Source organism: Thamnophis elegans, chromosome 7 (assembly GCF_009769535.1).
Source record: "Thamnophis elegans isolate rThaEle1 chromosome 7, rThaEle1.pri, whole genome shotgun sequence".
NCBI classification, from domain to species: domain Eukaryota; kingdom Metazoa; phylum Chordata; class Lepidosauria; order Squamata; family Colubridae; genus Thamnophis; species Thamnophis elegans.
This window is the reverse complement of record NC_045547.1, coordinates 43,395,118-43,418,493: the sequence shown is the minus strand read 5'-3', so window position 1 is coordinate 43,418,493 and position 23,376 is coordinate 43,395,118. Positions and strand designations below refer to the sequence as shown.

The 23,376-nt window shown below is 41.7% G+C and overlaps 1 protein-coding gene across 2 annotated transcripts in view; it reads right to left on the bottom strand.

The window, feature by feature from the left end:
* The window catches only part of PPP1R12A (protein phosphatase 1 regulatory subunit 12A), a 129,877-nt gene that overhangs the window by 56,374 nt on the left and 50,127 nt on the right, over nt 1–23,376 (bottom strand). For both annotated transcript variants that reach the window (XM_032220896.1, XM_032220894.1), the window contains exons 3-5: nt 12,633–12,751; nt 10,730–10,889; nt 6,006–6,150 (exon numbers count right to left, since the gene is read on the bottom strand). In XM_032220896.1, the coding sequence (XP_032076787.1) occupies nt 6,006–6,150; nt 10,730–10,889; nt 12,633–12,751 (424 nt within the window). The remainder of the gene's footprint in view (nt 1–6,005; nt 6,151–10,729; nt 10,890–12,632; nt 12,752–23,376) is intronic.

Sequence of the window (23,376 nt, the reverse complement as noted above, 5' to 3'; positions counted from 1 at the left end):
TTGCGCGAACAAGTCCACTACGGAATGGCCGAACCAGCAAAAGAGTTGTTGGAAGAAGTCGGGGTGGAGATGCCACTCCGCTTGGTCCACCGTGGCTCTGCTCAGCCAACCTTCCGGGACATTGGAATCGCCCGATATGTGCTCTGCCCGAAAGGACAGCAGTCTGGTCTCCCCCCAATGGTGCAGCTTCTCTGCTTCCAGCATCAGGCCCTGGAGCGTGTGCCCCCTTGGCGATTGACGTATGCCTTGGAGGCCACAGTGTCGGGTAGAACCAAGACGTGGTTGTGAGTTACAATGTCCTGGAATTCCCGTAGGGCCAGCTGGATGGCCCGGAACTCCAACCAATTGATGCTGTTGGTCAGCTCCTGACTCGACCAGTGACCCCGTGGAACACGGTTCAGAGCATGGGCCCCCCATCCGAAGAGGCTGGCATCTGTCATAATCTGGATGCACTCCGGTTCCTTCAACGGCACCCTTGGAGGAGCTTGGATATCGACCACCAACGAAGAGACCTGAGAGGTTTGGGCGGGAGCCGAAATTGAGCTGGTAATGGCTGGTGTGGGCCCCCTGATAGGGAAGCAGAAACCATTGCAGCGGCCGCGCGTGGAACCTGACCCAGGGAACGACGTTGATGCAGAAAAGCATCGTTCCAAGCAGCTGGGACAGCATGACTAAGGGAACGAGCCGCAGGGATGACCTTGAGCCGCTAGACAAAGAAAGCTCAGACGCCTCTCCGGAGAGAGGGAAACCTCGCATGAGGCGGAAATGATGATGGTTCCCAGGTGGAGCAACGATGCGGTCGGCTGCAGATGACTCTTGGGAAGATTCAGGACGAAGCCATGGCCCCGCAGGGAGTCCATAGTCACTTGCAGATCCTATAGGACCTATTCCTGAGATGGTGACAGGACCAAGATGCCGTCTAAGTAACAATTCACTCTCACCGGAACTGAGCGAAGCAAGGCCGCCACCACCGCCAGTAGCTTGGTAAAGGTTCGAGGGGCCAATGATACGCCGAAGGGCGAGGCTCTGTATTGAAAATGACAGCCCGCAAAACGAAAACGGAGGAAGCACCGATGTGCTGGATGGATGGGCACATGTGCATACGTCTCCTTGATGTCGACTGATGTCATCATGTCGCCCTGGCGGAAGGATGCCAAGATGCTTATCAAGGATTACATCTTGAACCTCTGATACTTGATGTACCAATTGAGTCCTTTCAAATCTAGAATGGCCCGCCATCTCCCCGAATTCTTGGGGACTAGGAACAAGATTGGGTAAAACCCTAGCCCTACCTGAGCCCTTTGGAACCCGCTCTATGGTGTTGGTGGAAATGGGATACTGGGTTTCGGCATCCATGAGACGTCGCTTCACTGAACCCCTGGGTACAGGGCATTTGATGAACTGCCCCGGGGGGATGGAGAGAAACAACTGAAGGGCCCAGGTGTCAGACGTGGTCTCCGCCCACTGATGGGCGAAAACCAGGAGATGCCCACCCACTGGTTTTTCCCCCGTGGGAGTCACCGGTACCTCTGAAAGGACCGGTTGCCATCCCCACGAAATGGCCCCCTGTTACGAGATTGGCCTTGGTTCTGCTGGCGACCCTTATCTCCGGCCCCCTCACGGTCCTGGCCGCGGTCCTGTGGCTGGGAAAAGAACCCTGTTACAGTGGGAGGCATAGGGAGCAGCGGTGAATCCAGAGTCGCCGCCTCAAATGGCTGGCGTCAGTTATAGGACTGATGTCCCCTATGAATGTGCCCCCCAGTGGAGGGGATGACCTTGCGTTCATCCCTGGTTTCTATGAGAATGGGGTCCAGTACGGAGCCGAATAAAGCCCCGCCCTTGAAGGACGTAGAAGCCAGACGCCACTTAGACTTAACATCAGCCTGCCAATGGCGGAGCCACAACAGGCGTCAGGAAGTCACATTAGATACCACAGCCCGGGAAGCGAATTTGGCAGCATTAAAGGTGGCATCCGCAGAAAATTCCAGAGCTGCCGTAATTTTGGTAATGTCTTGGTGAAGACGCACCACGTCAGGGATAAGTCCCTCCTGCAGCTGATAGAGCCAAAGTACGGAGGTTCTATTAAGGCAAGACGCCGCAGTAGCAGCGCGTAAGGCCCAGGCCGCAGCCTGATGGGTCTTATGAAAGACTGTTCCAGCTTTACGACCCTCTGCTTCCAGGCCCTCAGAAATTTCCGATGGAATTAGGGCAGGGGAGGCCAGAGCAGCCACTGGTGGATCCAGTTGGGAATTGCAAAAAGGTTTCCAGGTGAGGAGTGGGAGTGGACAACTTCCAAACCCCCTTGTGGGGCGGAGCCACCGCAGTCGGTTGTCCCATTGTTTTTGAATAAGGTCAAGAAAAGAGCTTTGGAGAAGGGATAACCTCCTGCAAGGAAGCTGGTTCAGCAAAGAGGCGCTCCGTAGTGTCTAGGCCCACACCAGTGCTGTCCGCAGGGGCCACTTCACCCATATGGGTAGTGGCTTTAGCGTAATATAATAGGGACTGGAATAACGTGGGGTGAAACAACCCAGAGGAATTAGGCTGATCAAGGATCAGGCCTTCATCATCCGAAAGATGATGAAGGCCTATCTATCACTTCCCTTTCCTCCACCAAGGCCGAATCCTTGCTATAAGTTGAAGGAAGAGGTGAAGAAGGGCCTGCCTGGAGATCTGGGAGATCCACTTGCGGTGCCTGACTATTGCTGCAGATATCATGTGATAAAGACCTGGTGGTAGGCCTTGATCCAGACCTTCCATAGGCCTCAGGCCTGCAACAGTAGGGATGAATACGGCAGAAGGCCCAGCACGTGGCAGTGCATAGGCCGAGACCGCATGGGTCTCTGCAATCACTGGCAAGGGCTGGATCCCCAAGCCACCCTCCCCAGCATCAGAATAGTGGACAGGGCGATCATGAGACCAGGCCTGGCTCCCTGGTAGTGGGGGTAGATTACGCTGGAGCAATAGCATGGGGGGGAGAATTTCTACCCTCCCCAGTGGCCTTAGCTCGCGCCCTTGAATTATCCTTCTTTTTATGGGCCTTATCTGGAGCCCCGGATGCGTCCCTGGACGTGTGGGCGGCGGCTCTAAAAACGGCCCCGCCAAGCCTCGAACCAATCCCCGATGGGGCAGACTGCTGGGAATCAACAGATCGCTCTACAGTACCACCTGAGGTGGACTGGTCAGCCATTCTTATATAGAAAGGAAAGGACTCAATGGCCGAAGTATAGAATTTGAATGCAACTAGGGCAGGCCGCGTGGCCAGCATGGGACATTTGAAACGAGCCTCCCAGCAGGCCAGCCAGGACTGAAGTGAGGGACGTAGAAGGTCCGATGACTCAGCAGCCATGTAGGCGCATGAAATTGCCACACTCGATCCTGATGCCTCAGGCGCATGCGCAGAAAAACGGCCCCAAAATGGCGACCGCAACTTAGGCGCCAAAATTCAAACGTCCTGCAACGAACCAGCCACTCCCAGGCTTTCCACAACGTGGATGCCTTCCGCGGCGCCAGCGCTCCGCAGAAACAGCGGTGGTGGCGACTCCCAGACCGCTCTCAGGCCCTCCACCTCGTGGATGCCTCCGGCGGCGCCAGCAGCAATTAAGCTGAAATAAACCGTGCCGCGAGCGGCGGGTGGCTGTAAGAATCAGCGGCAGTGGCGACTTCCAGATCGCTCTCAGGCCCTCTACCTCGTGGATGCCTTCGGCGGCGCCAGCAGCAATCAAGCCGAAATAAACCGTGCGGCAAATGGCGGCGGCTGTAAGAATCAGCGTGGCGATAAGCAGCCCAGAGGCGGCTCGGCGAGAATGGCGGCTAAATGAGCCCACGCCGGCAGCTGCAGCCTCCAAGCCCCGAACGCAACGTCTCCAGGAGCCCACAATCGCCTGGCCCGAGCTTCGTGAGGCACCAAAGGACTGGGCAGGCAGCGAACTGCCGCCTCTCCCCTTCATTCATAGTAACGTTTCCAAAGCTTCCACCAAACTTTTAATCCAAGTATGAGTATAATTTTATCAATTAGTCTGGAGAAAATTGGTATACGTCTCTTCTGGCTGGACTGAGTTAAAAAACTGACCCATCCAGTCAGAGGAGGCGTGGTCACCAATTTACATAACTCAGTCTCTAGGCTAATGGACAAAGTTAACCCATGCTTGGATTCCCCAAGCAGCACACAGGAGAAAAGTGCCTTCTCAATGACAGCACCTTCTCTATGGAACATTGTTCATTGCGAGATGCAGTTGACCCCCATCTTCTTGCTTTTTGAATGGCCCTAAAAGCATGGCTTAGTCAGCAGCCCTAGGAATTACAAATGAAGATGGAGCTGATCAAGTGACTGGTTTGCTTGTGTTGTTGCTTCTATGGGGGTCAAACAGAGATTTGTATGGGTTTTTATTATGTGCTGGATTTTTAAATGTTGCAAGCCTCCCAGAGTCACCTATGTGTGAGTTGGGCAGCTACATAAATTTGTTAAACAAAGAAACTCTGATGGTCTCACAGAGTTATTTCTTCCCCACCAATATATTGTTGCTGTGTTCATTAGGTGACATTAATGAATGAGAAGAAATAAGAGAAAATACAGGGTCACGAATGCTTCTGAGCACAACCAAATTGGGTGCCGACTAAAAATTTCACAATTTTTTTGCATCTGGTTGCGAATAAATACTCGGGTGGCAATCAAACACCGCCATGGTGATTATTCCTAGCATAGTAATTTCCTCTCCCGCACCATTTTTTAAAATGCGCATGCACAGGCAGTCTTGCTTCTGGTCACGACCAAATTGGGTTGCAACCAAAGTGGAACATATTACGGTCATGACAGGATGTTCCACTGTACAGTAAAACTAAATAGCTTATTTCAATGATAGCTAACCGTTTTGTTGTTGGGTACCAAAAATGCGAGGTCACGCATGCAACAGCATGCGTGCCTGCTGGCACCCATAACACAAAGTGCACCCCCACATGTGTATGTTGTACACACACACCCCAAGCTCTAGCTCTCACATGCACCGCACTATTTGCCTCCACGCTGAGCTTGGTATTTTCTCCATGGGGCTGGGGGAGGCCATTTTTGTCAAACCTCCGGTTGGCCCGTTGGGCCTGTTTTTTACCCTCCCCAGGGCCCGGAGGCTTTCCTGAAACCCAGGGAGGGCAAAAACCATTCCCTCCAGAAGGCTGAAAATCAGCTGGCTGGTTGGAGATGATGGCTTTGCGTGCCAGCAGATATGGCTCCGCATGCCACCTGTGGCACGTGTGCCATTGGTTTGCCATCACGGGCCTATTTGATCCAGTAATAAATGAGAATAGGAAATATCTGGTAAGTAAAAAAAGGGTTGTTTTGAATACCTGACTAAAACACAGATTTTAATCACAGATGACCAAGGAATGAATAAAAAACATAATTTTCTTGTTTATGATGAAATAATATTAGTGAAAGATACAAGAATAAAAAACACTAAATTTAAGAAGACTATTATTTGGGAGCCTAACATCTTGTGAAGCAAGAACATACCAGAAAAGAATAGAAAGCAGTAAGAATGAGAGTATAAAATGAGTGCAGGAAGAAAACCTACCTAGGTATTTCTTACACTAAAATGAATGAAAGATGGATGTAAGAAAAAAGGATGTCAAAACTACGTGGATCAAAATAAAATGAATATTATAGAATGATATTGAAGCATTGGAAGGTTTCATAAGAGGCAACATGAACAAGAATACTTGTTGGAATGATGAAATTAAAGGAAGTTGAATAGTAAAATAATGAGGTCAAAGGCTTCCTGAAAAAACAATTTATAAATAATTTTAGTTGGGACTATAGCAAAGTCACAAGTGAACACTTAAAGTGTGGTAAAGGAAATACCATAAAATATTTGCAAAAGCTTTAAGTTGCCTTAAAATCTTTTTAAAAAATAACACAGGTTCAGCTTATTGTAGTTCAGATATGTTAAGGACAGCATTAAAGAATATCTTTGTTATAGTTAAAAGCTGTGAATTAAGTCAAATGGAAATCTTACCACTTTATTGACAGTTTCCATGTCACACAAGTTTTCAACTAGTATTCGACATGCTTCTTCTTTTCCCCAATGAGCAGCTGCATGAAGTGGTGTCCATCCATCATAATCTTTAATATTTACATCATACCCAGCTTGTATTAACAGCCTATTAAGTTAGAACAGGTGTGATTGAATTAAAAGATTTTAAGTGTTTCAAGAAATCTTACAAGGAGAACGTTTGCAGATCACTGTACATTCATATTCAGAATTGTGTCAAAAGCTGCCCTCAGTCACTTAGTGCCATTGTCATCACTATTGTTTTTAATATTACCATTAATAGTTTCATCACAATGATCATACCCTACATTCTTATTATTATGAATACAGATAGGCCTCATTTAGTGACAGCAAATGGGACTGGCAACTTCATTGCTAAGTGAAGTAGTTGCTAAGTGGAAAATCACATAACTGCAATTATGCTATCTTTTTCTCCACTCCTCCCCACAACTCCTGTAGTGCCAGGATAAACCAACTCAAAACTAACACAGCTAATCAGTTTGACACCTTTGGCTCTTGTGTGCTTCCTAACCACTCCCCCACTCTTTGGAATGCTCACTTGAGCACTGGTATAATTAGCAGCAATGGATTATTGTTTATATTTACATTTAGTGGAGAGGAAGAGATTAAAAGAGAGTGAACAGTCACATAATGGGAAATACACATTGAAAGCAATTCAGTGGCAGTCACAAACACACTCAGCAAACAGCTGATACTCTGTCTTCCTTTCCAATCTCTCCAATCTGCAAGAAAGGATGGGGGAAATGACTCAGGTACTGCCTACTAAAATCACTTGTATGCCCTTTCAAAGAGTGGAGAGATGGAGAGAAGAGAGGAAGGAATTATAAGAGAGTAAGTAGGCATTGTTTTCAGTGCGTATTCCCCATTGTGAGCTTATTTATTCTCTTGCAGTCCCTTTCCAATTTTTCTGATCCGCATGGGAAGAAAAAGGTAAACAACTGGTAGACATGGGATAACATGTACTGACTAAAATGATGATCATGTGATTATGGTAAACACATAACTGAGGGGGTAGCTCCTGTGGTAACACAGTGATAATTAAATTATGATCACTATCACCATATCATTGTTATTCATTTATCATTAGTAATATTATCTTTATTATTATCATCATTGCCATCTTAATTATTGGACAATTTGGGACTCCATACCGTACAAGGCATTAATAAAAAGAGAAGCAGATCCAGAAGAAGATGGAGAGACAACATCAAAGACATACTACATCAATTAATAATGATTGAGGCCGCTACAAGAGCAAGAGCCAGAACTGTCTATCTCCCTCGACAACCAAAACAGAAAAAGAGAAACTAAAGAAGACTGTCTTCACTATCTGCTGTTTTTTTAATTGCTTACGATTCTCTGCTTACAACTACATTTGCATATACCGTATTTATCGGCGTATAACACGCAGTTTTAAAACTAAAATTGCAAGCTTAAACCCTGCCTGCGTGTTATACGCCGATACTCCGGGTGGCAGAAGCCCGGGACCCAGTCAAATTCGCTGCGCAAGGTGAAACGGCCGGCAGCAGCCCTGCTCTCCTGCTGCGGCTTCTGTTTCAATAGGGAAGAAAACTTCCTTTCGCTTCCCGGGCTTCTGCCGCCCGGCAGAAGCCCCGGGACCCAGTCAAATTCGGGAAGCGAAAGGAAGTTTTCTTCCCTACTGAAACAGAAGCCGCAGCAGGAGAGCGAGGCCAGCGTCCGTTTCAGTCGCTTCCCTTCTCCGTCTTGATTGCTGGAAGCAGTAACAAACGGCGCGTCCGCTCCGCATCGCCCTGACAACCACCCCAGCCGGCGGCTGCCAGGCCTCGCTGGAGTCAATTGCAAAGCTGCGTTCAGCGCTTTGAGGACCTGAGGCATCTTGGGAAATGTAGTTCTCTATCAGAAAGAATGGAGTAGCTGCGAATTTGTAACAACATAATATAACTTGGTGCTTCGCAGGTTACGAAAATCTCGTTTGATTTGCACACTGTTTTTTAAAAGTTAGATAAAGAAATTATGCTGTGAAAGCGACTAGATAGCCCCCCTCCCCTTCCTGTGTGTGAGAAAGGGAAGGAGAGGAAGGAAGGAGGGAGGGGGGAGGAAAAGAAGAAGGGAGGGGGGGAGAAGATGGAAGGAGAAAAGATGGATGGAAGGAGAAAGAATGGAAGGAGAAGGAGGAAGATGGAAGAAGAAAGGAAGAAAAAGAAGAAGGGAGGGAGAAGGAAGGAGGTAGGAAGAAAAGGGGAAGAGAGGGAAAGAGCAGAAAGACAAAGAGGATGAAGTTGATAGGCAAGAGGAAGGGGGAAGGAAGGGAAAAAAGAGGGAGAGAGTGAAGATGAGGAAGAGGTTTTTGGTTTTCCAAAAAGCAGTGATTCTGATTAAGTTTTTTTGCTCAAAGAGGTGTTTTTTCATTTCATATTTGCCTTTTAAGAGGAGTTAATGTTATAATTCATGTTCTAATGTTATAAATTTTAATCCAACATTAAGTTCCGAGCTTCCAAGTCATTTATTTTTAATGAAAAAAATTTTTACTCAAATTTTTGTGTTAAAATGGGGGGTGCGTGTTATACGCCGGTGCGTGTTATATGCCGATAAATACGGTAAATAATAGTTGCAGAAACAAGAAATTGCAGCATTTCTAATTGCTTGCCTATTTTTTATATATGCCAAAAGTGGAAACTGGAATGTAAAAGGTCTCATAAAGATTTGTGCCAAAAATAATAATTTGAGAGGAAATGGAAGAATAGGTATGACCTGAATATTGTCTTGCCCTTCCTGGGTCCACACTTTTAAGCTTTTGTGAAGCATTAATAGAGTGTCTGAACACACTCTCTCTCTCTCTCCCTCCCTCCCTCCCTCCCTCTCTCTCTCTCTCCCACCCACCGGCCCCCACTCTTTGGCCTCTGCCTCTCAGCAATTTACCTCCTTGCAGCAAACGGAGAAAATGCGGCTTACGGAGGTGGCAGAAGAGGCCAAGTGCTATTGTATCTTCTTTTAAATAGCAGAGAATAATGTATACTTCCAGAAACCCACATCAATTTTAAAAGCATCTGTACAAGTATAGTCTGAAATGTAACACCACAAACAATGTACCGTATTTTTTGGAGTATAAGACGCACCAAGGTTTTGAAGAGGCAAATTTTTTAAAAAAATAAGTAGATAGAGGGAGAGAGAGGGAGAGAAAGAGAAATACAGTAGGTAGGGAGAAAGAGAGTAGTAAGTAGGTACATAAAGGGATAGAGAGAGAGAAAGTGTAGGTAGGTAGGTAGGTAGGTAGGTAGGTAGGTAGGTAGGTAGGTAGGTAGAGGGATAGAGAGAGAGAAATAGAAAGAGATAGGGAGAGAGAAATACAGTGGATAGATAGGGAGGGAGGGAGAGAGTAGATAGGTTGGTAGGTAGAGGGATAGAGAGAGAGAAATAGAGATAAAAAATACAGTAGGTAGGGAGAGAGAGTAGTTAGGTAGATAGCCAGGATAGAGAAAGATAAATAGAGAGACAGAGAGAAATAAGGTAGGTAGATAGGTAGGTAGAGGGAGAGGGAGTGTAGGTAGGTAGGGAGAGGGAGGGAGGGAGGGAAATACAGTAGATAGGTAGAGAGAGAGAGTGTAGTTAGGTAGGTAAGTAGATAAAGGGGGAAAGAGAGAGAAAGAGAGAGAAATACAGGAGGGAGGGAGGGAGGGAAGGAGAGAGAGAGAGTGTGTAGGTAGGTAGTTAGAAGGATAGAGAGAGATAAAGAGATAGAAAGAGAAATACAGTACATAGGTAGGTGTTTCTGCTGGCACAGCCCTTGATCAATGTAATTCTCATCAATCAGTTAAAGAGCTTTCCAAAAGGGGGAAAAAAAGCTTTTGCACTCTGCAAACCTCCCCAAAATGGCCCGTTTTTCACAAAAACAGGCCCTTTTTTTTCACACAAAAAAAGCGGCATGAATAGCCTTGGAGAAGGGCTTGGAGAGCGCTCCTAGGGGCAAAAATGAGCAAAAATGGCCCATTTTTTGCGAAAACGGGCCCATTTTTTGTCAAAAAAATTACGTGTATAGCCTTATAGAGTGCTGCTGGGGGCTGAGAGGGCAAAAACAGCCCGTTTTTGCTCATTTCTGCCCTCCCCAGCCCCCACAAGCTCTCTGAAAGCCTCCAATATGGGTATGCACAGCCATTTTGGTGAAGGGGCGGGGTTTCAGGAGGCAAAAATGCTGTATTCGGTGTATAAGACGCACCCAGATTTTCAGCCTCTTTTTTGAGGAAAAAAGGTGTGTCTTATACTCTGAAAAATACGGTATATCTTCTGTACTGATTGCTGTTTGAAGCAAACAGGCAAATTGCTGGGAGGTAGAGGCAGATTTTTTTTTCCTCTTGTTTTCTTCCCCAAAAGCTAGGTGCATCTTATACTTTGGAATGTCTTATATTCTGAAAAATACAGTATATATAAAGTGTATATACACCCAGTGTTCTTAATTGTTAGTGCAATATCTTGAAAGTTGGTATAAGGTATCAGTAGAGTTCAGATATTCTATTAACAAACACACATGTCACACGCACACACACATTGACTTGATATGTGGTTAATATTTCAGCATTAACTGATTATTTATAATGATTAAGAAGGCATTTAAAACCATATATGTAAATTTAAGCATTCATAGCAAATTTTAAATGTGAAATCTGAATCCATTCAGAAGCTCAACTTACTTTAAGACTTCCGCATACCCTTTAGCAGCAGCTACATGAAGAGCTGTACCACCAGATTTTGCATGCCGAACATCATTTATATGACCACTATTAAGCCACTGTCTAGCATCCCTAAGCATTATACGCTCTTCTTCTTTCCGAGCTGCCTCTATATCAACCCCTAAAAAAACAGAAATATATTCATTTTAAAACCCATACATTTATTATTTAAACTGCATGAAATTCATCAACCTCTAAAAAAGACATTGGACAATTCCCCTCCAGTTCTATCTATTATGTAGAAGTGATTATCCTCAACATTTTGGTTACAGTTTGAGGCAGAAGACAAAACTTACATGTCATGTACTGGCACAAATATCATTCTCTAAAAAGTCAGGTATAATATAGATAATTACATTTTTAAAATGCAATATAGGATCTTGTTCAACAAGCTGGACTGGGTCAAGATAATTACAAGATTAGGCAGAATTACTGACTGGAGATACAAGCTGAGGTCAATTTTCTAACACATAGTCCAGACAAATATGCATTTAATGCAGGTTACAAGACTTGTACAGTTTAAGATCCAGAGTAAGATTTGCAAGTCAGTAGTTTCCATGTTAGTTATTAGTTTCTTATAGATCTGTTTTCCAAGATCTTAATTTGGAAAATTAAGGAAACTTGGAAACTTTTCCTTTCATGGACTCTATGGCAACCACCATGAGCTTATTATTTCTGAAGCTAAAATTTTAAAAACTAGTAACAGTAGCCTATGCCTCCCATGTCACCCATTCATGCATTTTCTTTCTAAACTTCTTTTTATTAAACATTGGACATTACTGAAGATTTATATAAAGCATTGAATTAGCTTTTTGAGCTTGCATCAGTACATCCGTCTAATTATCATGTTTACAGGTAAAATACAAATGTGTAATAAATATCACATTTAAAATTACCTAATTACCTCATAAAGATTAAAAAGCCAGAACCGAACAGCAGTCAATCTTAGGATATAAAGGAAGAATAGCTAGAAAAATGCACATAAATGGGTATTGCAGCTTCAAAAATAAATCAAACCATTTATTTATGTCTCAGAGCTAAATAAAAACTATTAAAATAAAATACTTTTTCCAATAGTCCACATATGGCAATATTGTACGTTAATTTGGTAGTCAGATTAATCTTTCTTACTAATGGACTAAAATAAGAAACCAATTCAGATTGTATCCAATGGTACGTTATAATTTTAATTGGCAGGATGTTAAAACATCACTTTAATATGTCAAAATGCAATAGACAATTCAGTGACATTACATTTTACCTCAAATCAAAACATTGTTGTCTCATATATTAAATCACAAAAGACTATAATATTCTCCACTATTTCAAGCACCATTATTCTAGTTATATATAAGATGTATTTAAACAAGCAAAAATAAGCAAGGTTCTAAAATCCCACCTACTCATAAAAACAGCATTGTGTGAAACTGGCATGTTTTAATATCTCAATCTAAAGTTCAAAGATTTCTCAACTTGATATGTTTTATTAAATTACTTTAAATTAAATTATGCTTATAATATATTTGTTATGTCTTCAAAACAGTTGTTTTGGTTTCCCACTTATATTTGGAGGGACATTATGGAAATGTGATATTGGGAATGCTCTACATCAAATGCTGCTAGCAAACATGCTACGCTGCCTTCAGAATGGAAGTGGTTCTTTTGCTATGATTCAGATTAGAAGCACACAGCTAAAGCCCCAGCATTATAGTTCTTCTTTCAGTCCTGGTACAAAATGAATGAATGCTGTTATATTGATATTTTTAGTGTTCTATAGTTAATTTTCTTGTATCATTAATTTTCTTTACAATATGGAATTTCCTAACCATTACACATAGTTATTGCACTAAATCTTTATGTTTACCTTGTCGATTCACTTCATTTTGAAGCAATTCTTCCATTGCTTCTTCCTCAGCAATATCTAATGGAGTATTTCCTTCACTATTTACAGCTCCTACATATGCTCCTTGACTAATCAGGTATCTGTTAATGGAAAGAAGAAAAAATGACAAATATGCTGAATAGTTTTAATTAAGTATATATTTCTTTTTATAAAATAATAAAAGCATAATCTGTGCATATGGGGAAAAGCTTTTAATAAGATTATCTCAATGTGGTTGAGTCCCTTAATTTAAATTCTCTCAGTTTACAATTCTTCTATATTCTGCAGATTCTGGTCCTTAAAGTGGTGACAGTAAACAGCACACTTGATGTTTCCCATGCACTATGCATTGCCTGATATTTTTTAAAGTATTGTTATACTTAAAAATAAACACAATGAAAGCTGGCATAATGCAAACCAGAAAGCCTGAAATATGGCTTTCTTTTTCAAAATGTTTTATAAACTCTAAAAGAATTCTTAGAAAGTTATATGGTACAAGTGTGTATATTTCCCTAGAAAAGGTAAAAAGTTTTGCTGAACTACTAAAAGCCATCTTGGGATATTACAGGGAGCAACTTCACTCATTTACTAGATTTATTTAAAGAGGCTTTGAGTTATGATTTTACTTGCTAGGGCACAGCACTCATTTTGTGAGAATGACCTTTATATGTTAGATGTCTATGGTTTCTGTTCAGATCATATACATTTTTGCCTATATGAATTAAACATTCTTAATATGCTTACCAACCCAAAAAGCTTGAAGACCCCTGTTGTAATCATTCCATTAATATTAATCAGAAGAAAAACATCTTATTTTGTTACAATTTGCACATCTTAAAATGTATGAACTAAAAAAATCTTACAAGTCATTGTTTTATCCCTTCTTCTTAGTCGAAAATGCAGATGGCCATTTATCTCCATTAGAAAACGAAGGAAGAGGAGTTTATCACTGTTTTAAAAAAATATTCCACTGTTCTTACGGCCAATTCATTCTAGCCTATAAATTAAAATTGCACCTGACAGTCTTTTAGAGAATTGTAGACCATGGTCTTAACTCCCATTAATCTTCTCCTATTATCTAAGAATGTAAAAATAATTTTAAAAAAAGAATTACTGCAGAAAGCTTTGTTTCCAGGTCTCTATCTATTCACCCATACACATGTATCCATTTGTTTACAAAATTTATACAACCATTCAGCAAAGCAATTAAAACAAGTCTTTAAAATAATTAAACATAAATATAAATAAGACCACGGGACAATGCATGAAAATCTATAATACAACCACTTTGCATGCTCCCTGTTCCAAGAGATTGCCAAACCTGCTGAAAAAGATAGATTTCTAGAAGTTCCAAAGACTAGATGCTACAGCAGAAAAGTCTCATCTTCTAGATCCCATCAGAGTGCACACCTTTTTGAATGTTGACATACATATTTCTTGGTAATTTAGTATTTTGTCCACTGGTACTTTCCTGGGACTTCAATCTACCTTGTCCATACTTGATATTATCCAACTGACTAGATGCTTATAAGCTTCATTCTGATGGCTCTTGATAGTTTGGCCATTTGGCATTTCAATTCCATTACTGTTGGTGATCTTATCTGGATTTATTGCTACTACAGGTAATCCTCAACTTACAACCATTTGTTTAATGACCATTCAAAGTTATAACAACATTGAAAAAAGTGACTTATCACCATTTTTCATATTTACAATGATTGCAACATCCCATACTCACATGATCAAAATTCAGTGATTCACTTAACAACTGTCTTGCTTAGCAATGGAAATTTGGGGCTCAATTTTGATAGTAAAGTCATATCTCCAAGTCCCACCTTAAACAAGCATTTAAGGATACCTCGGACATTGGAATTAAAAAAGTTCAAAAGCTTTATGATTGCTCTAACAGTATTGCCACATAAAATTTTACACATAGATTTTTAGATTTTAGATTTTTTAGATTTTATTTGTAATTTATAGGCTGCCCTTTTCCCTGAGGGGACTCAGGGCGGCTTACAATTCATGGGAGGGGGAGTGCAAGACAAAACATAAGACAATACGTGAATGAGAAAAAAAATAAAGCAATAAAACACAACTTTCATTCAACATTCGGGTGGGGGCGAATTAGAATCTTATCCCCAGGCCTGACGGGATAGCCAGATCTTAAGGGCTGTGCGGAAGGTCTGGACGGTGGTGAGGGTGCGAATCTCCACGGGGAGATCGTTCCAAAGGGTCGGAGCTGCTACCGAGAAGGCTCTCCTCCGCGTAGTCGCCAGTCGGCACTGACTGGCGGATGGAACTCGGAGGAGGCCTAATCTGTGCGATCTAATAGGTCGAAGGGAGGTAATGGGCAGGAGGCGGTCTCTCAAGTACTCAGATCCACTACCATGGAGGGCTTTATGGGTGGTAAGTAGCACCTTGAAGCGCACCCGGAGATCAACAGGTAGCCAGCGCAGCTCGCGGAGGATAGGTGTTATGTGGGCAAACCGCGGTGCGCCCACGATCACTCGCGCAGCCACATTCTGGACTAGCTGAAGTCGCCGGATGCTCTTCAAGGGCAGCCCCATGTAGAGCACATTGCAGTATTCCAGCCTAGAGATCACAAGGGCTCGAGTGACTGTTGTGAGGGCCTCCCGGTTCAGGTAGGGCCGCAACTGGCGCACCAGGAGAACCTGGGCAAATGCCCCCCTGGTCACAGCCGATAAATGATGGTCAAAAGTCAGCTGTGGGTCCAGGAGGACTCCCAAGTTGCGAACCCTATCTGAGGGGTGTAAAATTTGACCCCCCAGCCTGAGCGATGGAACACTGGCCAAATTATTGGGAGGGAAGCACAACAGCCACTCGGTCTTGTCCGGGTTGAGTACCAGTTTGTTAGCTCTCATCCAGTTCTTAACGGCCTCAAGACCCTGGTTCATCACGTCCACCGCTTCATTGAGTTGGCACGGGGCGGACAAGTACAACTGAGTGTCGTCCGCGTACTGGTGGTATTTTATCCCGTGCCTCCGAATGATCTCGCCCAGCGGTTTCATGTAGATGTTAAATAGTAGGGGGGATAAGACCGAACCCTGCAGCACCCCATATGTTAGGGGCCTCGGGGACGATCTCTGCCCCCCAACCAACACCGACTGTGACCTGTCCGAGAGGTAGGAGGAGAACCACCGCAAAACAGTGCCTCCCACCCAGAGGAAGAAGGCGGGGCTTAGCAGTGAGAAGACGGAGTTTCAGGCTATTCCTGAAATTCCTCTATTCTGAAGGATTTTTGGACGGGTTTTTTGGACCCTAGCTGTCCCGGAGACGACAGTGAAAGGTGAGGGGAGACCCAGGACCTCAGAGACATTCGCAAAGTCTCTGGGGGGGTGGGTATTAACCCCTCGTGCCAATTCCTTTCTGGATTAGCTGCGTGCTAACTGAAACTGCAGGTTGCCCCTAAGAATGGCAGAAGTGATGTCATCTGGTAAGCTGATTTTATTATTCAAGAGAGACTGTCCGCACTAAAAGCTTAAGCTAATTGAAACCAAAGAATAGAAGAATCTAGCGGCGAATTGGTCTTTTTATGGATTTATGGCTGGTGGCTACTTTATTTCTTAAACGCGTCAAGGAACTCTTCGGCAGCCCTCCCCACTGACTCTTTCTAAGTGGATCGTAAAGTCAACTTTCTACTAATTAGCCCTTCACGATCTGACATTTTTATTACTTGGCTGTGTTTACGATCAGATAAGATTGCACAGTTTCCAGCGTGTTTTTACTTGCAATTTCTAACTACGACACATCATGGCGTCAGAAAATACTTCTAAGGTCTCACTCCAGATTCTTTTTTCCGCATGTCGAGAGCTTTTTGACTCTTTTCAGAGATTGGAAAGAAAATTGGATCATCTGATTTTAAAATATGAAGGAAAAACTGAGATCGTTGAATGTTTGAATGTTCCTGAAATACAAATGGAAAATGTGAGAAATGGCGTCTGGTCTATCTCAGAGGAAGAAAGGAGGGGGGGAGCTATAAAGAAGATTCATTTAAAGAGACAGAGTGCAGGAGAAATGAAAACTCCACCCTTGAGAATTAAAGTCAATTTGAAAAGTTTTACAAGCCCGGGACAACATTATTATTTCATCACTGACATTCAGAGCCAAAAGGTGAGAAGATATCTTTGTTTGGACTTGCTTATAAAAACATTTGGTAAATTTATCCAACGAATGGCAATTGGTTTGAGAAAATTTTGCTATTGGAGGGACACAGGCTGACAGATGGAAGAATACAACTTAAAATTAGCTAAATCTGATTACTTTAATTTGTAATAGATATAGCTGAATAATAATTGATATTGATGGTAATGTATATAATGTGGAATTGGCTGATAGATTGAAGAATACAACTGAAAACTAGCTAAACCTAATTGCTCTTTTTGTAACAGATATAGCTGAATAATGGTTGATATTGATAGTAATGTATGTGATGTGGAGTCGATATGATAAATAACAATTGGATATGAGAAAACATTTTTGGATTATACATAAAGAGTATTAATTACAATGATTATCACCATTATAAAAACTAAATAAAATACATACAATCAAATGTTAATCAATACTGGGAAAATGTTGTGATATATGATATGATTAAATATTGTGGATTCAGCTAAAATAGGATATGGGGATTTGATGTTGGTGGAGGACTTTACGGGTGAGTGGGTGAAATGTCAGCAGGTGTTATGGATTAGTTCTTTGGCATAGCTAAGGATGAAGGATGTTTAAATAACTATAGGTAATTAAAACTGGAGGTATAATGATGTTAATATGGTAAACATTTGAGTTAAGATATTTGAATTAATATGAGTTAATGGAAGAGAAGCACCAAAGCATGTTGTAACCAGTTGATATACTTCTTCTTTTTTATAATAGATACCTGTGTTTTGTTTTTTTTCCTGCCTTGTCCTTTGTCGTTTTTGTCTTTTTTTTTTTTTTTTTTTTTTTGCCTTTTCTTTTTGATTTTTTTCTTTTCCCACTGGTGTGGGCAGGTATTGTTCAAGATTATTACTTTTATTAATATCTTTAAATAATAATTACAGTCAAATGAAAATGGATATATGATAATGCTTGAGTTAATATGAGTTATGTTTGTTGACCGTGGAGGAGATGTACCAAAGTTTGTCTGTAATCGATTGATACATTTTCTACAGATGTAAAGAAAGATGCTGTACTTGTTTCAATTAAAATTAAAAAAACATTTATTAAAAAAAAAAACGGTGCCTCCCACCCCCACCTCCCGCAGTCGTCGCAGAAGGATACCATGGTCGATGGTATCGAAAGCCGCCGAGAGGTCAAGGAGAACCAGGATGGACGCATGGCCTCCATCCCTGGCTCTCCAGAGATCATCGGTCAATGCGACCAAAGCGGTTTCTGTGCTGTAACCAGGTCTGAAGCCGGACTGGAAGGGGTCAAGGTAACTAGCTTCCTCCAAGGACCGTTGAAGCTGGAAGGCCACCACCTTCTCAACAACTTTCCCAACAAAGGGGAGGTTGGAGACTGGACGGTAATTGTTGAAAACGGCTGGATCCAAGGATGGTTTCTTCAGGAGGGGTCTCACCACCGCCGCTTTAAGTGCGGCGGGGAAGTGCCCCTCCCGAAGGGAGGCGGTAACGACCGCCTGGATCCAGCCTCGCGTCACCTCACTGCTGTTGGCAACCAGCCAGGAGGGACACGGGTCCAGTATACAGGTGGAGGCGCTCACAGCTCGTATGGCCTTGTCCACATCCCCAGAGGCAACATCCTGGAACTCAACCCAGAGATGGTCTGCCAAGTTATCCCCTTGTGTCTCGGCTGGATCTGCAAAGGTGGAGTCCAAGTCCGACCGAAACCGAGCAACTTTGTCCGCTAAGAACTGGACATAATCCTCAGCCTTACCCTGCAGGGGGTCCTCCGTATCCCTCCTATTTAGGAGGGAGCGGGTTATCCTAAACAGGGCGGCTGGGCGGGACTCAGCGGACGCAACCAAGGTGGCAATATATGTTCTTTTTGTTGTCCTCAATGCCCTGATGTATTCCTTGGTGCATGTTGTCAAAAGTGCTCGGTTCGATTCGGACTTATCGGACCTCTACAGGTGCTCTAGGCGTCTCCTCCGCCACACCACATTACTTAAAGCTAAAATAATAAACAAATACTTTAATATTTCTCTCTCATTGAATATATATGTGTAGTCCTCATGACTAACTACCAAGAATTGGAGGTCATTTCAAGTCCCCCCCCCATTTTACCTGTTTCCAAATGAGTTGGCAAGTTTTATTTTTAAAACTTTCAAGAATAATGGAACATACATATTACAGCAAACCTTCCATCATGAAATGTATGTATATGATTGCTAATATATTGTGCTACCTCTTCCCAGAAAAAAACAAAGGCCTCTCTTCTGTTGCTTTCTCACAAAGAAAAGAGTTCCCAAAAGTTGGGAAACAAATACTGGCTGGAAAATTTTGGGGAAAAATGAAAAAGGCTGAAATTTGTCTTGAACTCTGGATTAGTCTGAAAGGTCAACACATTCCAGAACTCATTTAAGAATCTATGTGAATTTGCACAGGTGTGGAGAACATGTAGTATCAGAGGACTCAAAGTCACAGGCTGTATGTGACCTCAAGTTATTTTCTAGAGCTCATGACTATACTTGGACAAAAAATAGGGGGGGGGCATCAGTCTCTTGGCCAGTAACTATTAGCTCATAGAAGTCAGGATTTCTCCCTCATCATTTTCATGGATATAACAAATGAGGTGAAGGCAAACTAGATGGCTGGACTAAGGGAAGGATGGAGGGGAAAATAAAGTGCCAGCTCATTGGTAGCAGAAAATAAAAACTGCCTCATGTGTATGTATACTCTACAGAAAAATACTTTTGCAGTCAGCCAATATCAGTTGAGCTCATCTTAGAAATAGTTCCACACCTAGGTATAAAGATGGCTATCTCTCTAAATCCACAGCTAGCTATAAAGATAGATATATCTCACAATGTGAGGCTAAGGTTACAGCTGCACCCTTCTTCTCTGTCCAGGCATTAGTGATGCCATTCCTTCTCAGGATGACAAACTGACAATCATCCCTTTGCACAGGGAAAATGTATATTTGGAAAATAAGTGAAATTCTGCTGCTGATGAACTATTGCAGATGCTGAGTCTAAAATCAATTAATTGATCAGTGTTGTGAGTCATTTTATGAGTGAATTTTAGAAGTTATGTTTCTACACAAGAGAAATGTTGAGCCATACAAGAAGAATTGCAATTAATATTAATGTATTAACATTACTACGACAGCTGCAAGCAATTAAGTTTCAGGTTAGCAAATAACTTTAAGAAATACAGCACATATCTATTGGTTTCTATGTAATGGCAGTTCCTGTACACAAAAATCATACAGAACTGTTTTGATTTGACAACTAAAATAAGGCTGTTATAATCCTAAGGGCGGAATATGAATTTTTCATCAACCCAGGAGTCTATGGGAAGGAAAGTTTTTCATTTTACATTAACAACTTAATTTTTAATTATGACCTATATTTCATTTAGTATCACCATGAGGTCAGAGTGTGTGTGTGTGTGTGTGTGTGTGTGTAAATTTTAAAATTAATGTACATTTAATTTTTGATATGATAAAGGTAGGAGACATGAATTAGCAAATATTTCAAAAGTATTAGTTTCCCAATGTGTACTGGATTCCAGAGAATTGTGCCTTGAGGAATTCTATTCCTAAAATACCTTCATCATAATGGTTCATCAAAACATGATAAGATACAATTATATATAATTATAAATATGATTAGAATTATTTTGTTATATCACTATTATTGCTATCAGTATATGTTATCTTTTTTTTCTGTTGTAAAATGGTATGCTCGGACAATACACTGTATTCAAAATACTTAAATATAAATTTAAAAAACTTGACGGGAAAAAAAGCATGGTAAGATACAAAAGACAATTTCAGGAAACCAGGCATTGTTGGATTTGACAAAAATTATATTATCTGGGTTTGTTCCATAGGAAATAACCTCTCAAGTATGACTTTTTCAATTGCCCCATTTGTATCAAAAATCTCTATGCAATTTTATTACAATATTCTATACTCTAGGATGCCTTAGGGAAAAATCACTGTTATTATAGGAAGACAAGGTTATCAATGCATCTGACCATCAAAAGGCAAGGTAAAGTTTGCTAATCATCAAAGTCACTTCCTGAACTGGCAATACCCATGATATCTATAAAACTACAAATCATGGCCTTTGGTAGTACTGCATTTCTGGTCCAGATAAATTACTGAAGTTTTTGCAGGTTTGAAACTTATAAAGAATCCTAAGCTTCTCATTTAGGGAAGAAAAATGTGCCTTCGTGGTGCAGTGGTTAGAGTGCAGTACTGCAGGTTACTTCTGCTGACTGCCAGCGGCCTGCAATTTGGCAGTTCAAATCCCACCAGGCTCAAGGTGACTCAGCTTTCCACCTTTCAGAGGTTGGTAAAATGAGGACCCAAATTGTTGGGGACAATATTCTGACTCTGTAAACTGTTTAGAGGGCTGTAAAGCACTGTAAAGCGGTATATAAAGTCTAAGTGCTAAATGCTGATTTTCCTCTATTAACAACTATCCAGGTTTGCATTGGCCTAAGGAGATATATATATGTACATACAGTATATACACACCATATCTATACAGTTTCCCAGCTGCAAGGAAAGAAAGCAACACTGATGCAATACAACTGAATAATCACTCCAGTCAATAATATAAAAGTCAAGAAAAATACCAAATATTTGTTTTAAGTAGATAATACAGTACAAAGATTAAAATACTGTCACACAGCAGTGATTATTTTCTTGTTCATATGGATATTAACAAATATAGTTACTATTAAGAATGTTCAACAAATTTTATTAGTCAAAAAATGTTTAACATTTAGCTGACCTAGAAATGTAAAACTTCTGTAAATTCTAAAAATAAGGAGGGAAAAAATGAGTGTTTTTTCCAGAAAATTGGGACAGAATTACATATACTTTATATACAGAAAAATGCATTTTTATGTTTTTCTTGGACAGAGCTAAATTCATTTTGTTCTTTTAAGAACTTAGTAGTACCATATTGAAACTTGGTTTATTTAGATCATTATGTCTGGCATGTTAAATATAAAAGTATAATTTAGTTATGAAATAATTACAGTCAGTGATTAATTTCCTTTAAATCTTAAGATCTTTGAGACATTTTACAATTGTACAGCTTAACGATAAAGATTCCAGTCTCAACTGTACTCTAGCTAGTAGTACAGTCAGCTGTGAGATCCTCAAACGCTTCTAAGGAGCGTTTTTTAAAAACACAAATGGAGGTTAACCAATTACTGTGGCAAGTCTTTGAGACCAAATTGTTAGCTCAAAATCCTCTGCGATACACAAGTGGGAATTTACACCAAGAATGGCCAGGAATCAGTCCAAACAAAAACTCTGAGATCAATTCTCGCTGCATCCAATGTAACTCCAAATGCCCTGCTAAAATTTGAAAAATAAATTATAGCAATCCTGACAAGGGCCTGAAAAATGATGATGGATTAGTGGGCTGAAAAATCCAGTGTTTTATAGCTTTACCCATTTAAGTTGCAGAGATAGTCTGCATTGCAAAAGTTCACACATTGTTGGCTCTCAGCACCATTCCTAATATTTCAAGTTAAACACCTACTCAGCCAAAGAATAAAATATATGGAATTACAAGCTAGACAATCAATGTCTAAATCTCAAAAAATAGATAAAAAATAGCATTTGAGAACCAGCAAAATATTTAGAGGACCTTTTTCTCCAGAGGCCAAGGGCAACCTTCTTCAAAGCCAGACACAATAGATTACCATCTGCTTTACTAAAAGGCAGATATTCTAAAATCCATTAATCAAGCTCACCTACCTGCATAGTGACAATGAGATCATAACCATTTCACAAGGATTATCACATTGTAAAATTTACAGTAGTATTATGTCTATTTATATTCTGCCCTAATAAATAAATTTCCAGGAAGATAATTACTACATGAATATTCTATCAGAAGACACAAAGCCCACTATTACCTGCCTGGCAGCCAAATGTTGCATTACAGCAATAAGGGACGATGAAGTATCTACTGTTGGGGCATCTTCTGTTGGGACCTGTAGGGCATCTGAAAATTCCTTGTCCATATTATAAAACCGCTGATTGTTGCTGCCAAGATTCGGAAGACTCCGCGGGCGAGCCCATTGGTTCTTGATAACCTCCAAAAAAGGGGGAGAAGCAGGCACCTCTTCTTTTCAGTAGATGTCTTAGAAAACATGATCTTGCCAGGTTCATCCTGAGTTGTGGCCTTGGCCGGAGCAGCAGCTCCAGCGCCCAATTTGGTAGTAGAACAGGCCTTAAAGAGGGCCGGAGAAAAAAGCTCTGAAAAGGCTGGGGTATCTGGGACAGATGTCTCCTTGTCATCAGAGAGCTCAAGATCCTTGTGAACTTCCACCCCCACCAGGGATATCTCGCTAGCAAGAAACAGGGAAGCTGGTTTCTGTCCTTCCCAAGGGCATGCTGTTTGGACCAAGGATTGGGTCCTGTTGCTCTCCATCGCCCTTTTGGGACCCTGAAATGGTTGTTTTTGCTGATTCATACCCGAGGCAATACCCAAGGAGATGGTTGATGTTACAATTCTCCATAGGCTCTCTGGCAGATTAACCATATATGCCAGGTACTCATAAGGATCCAC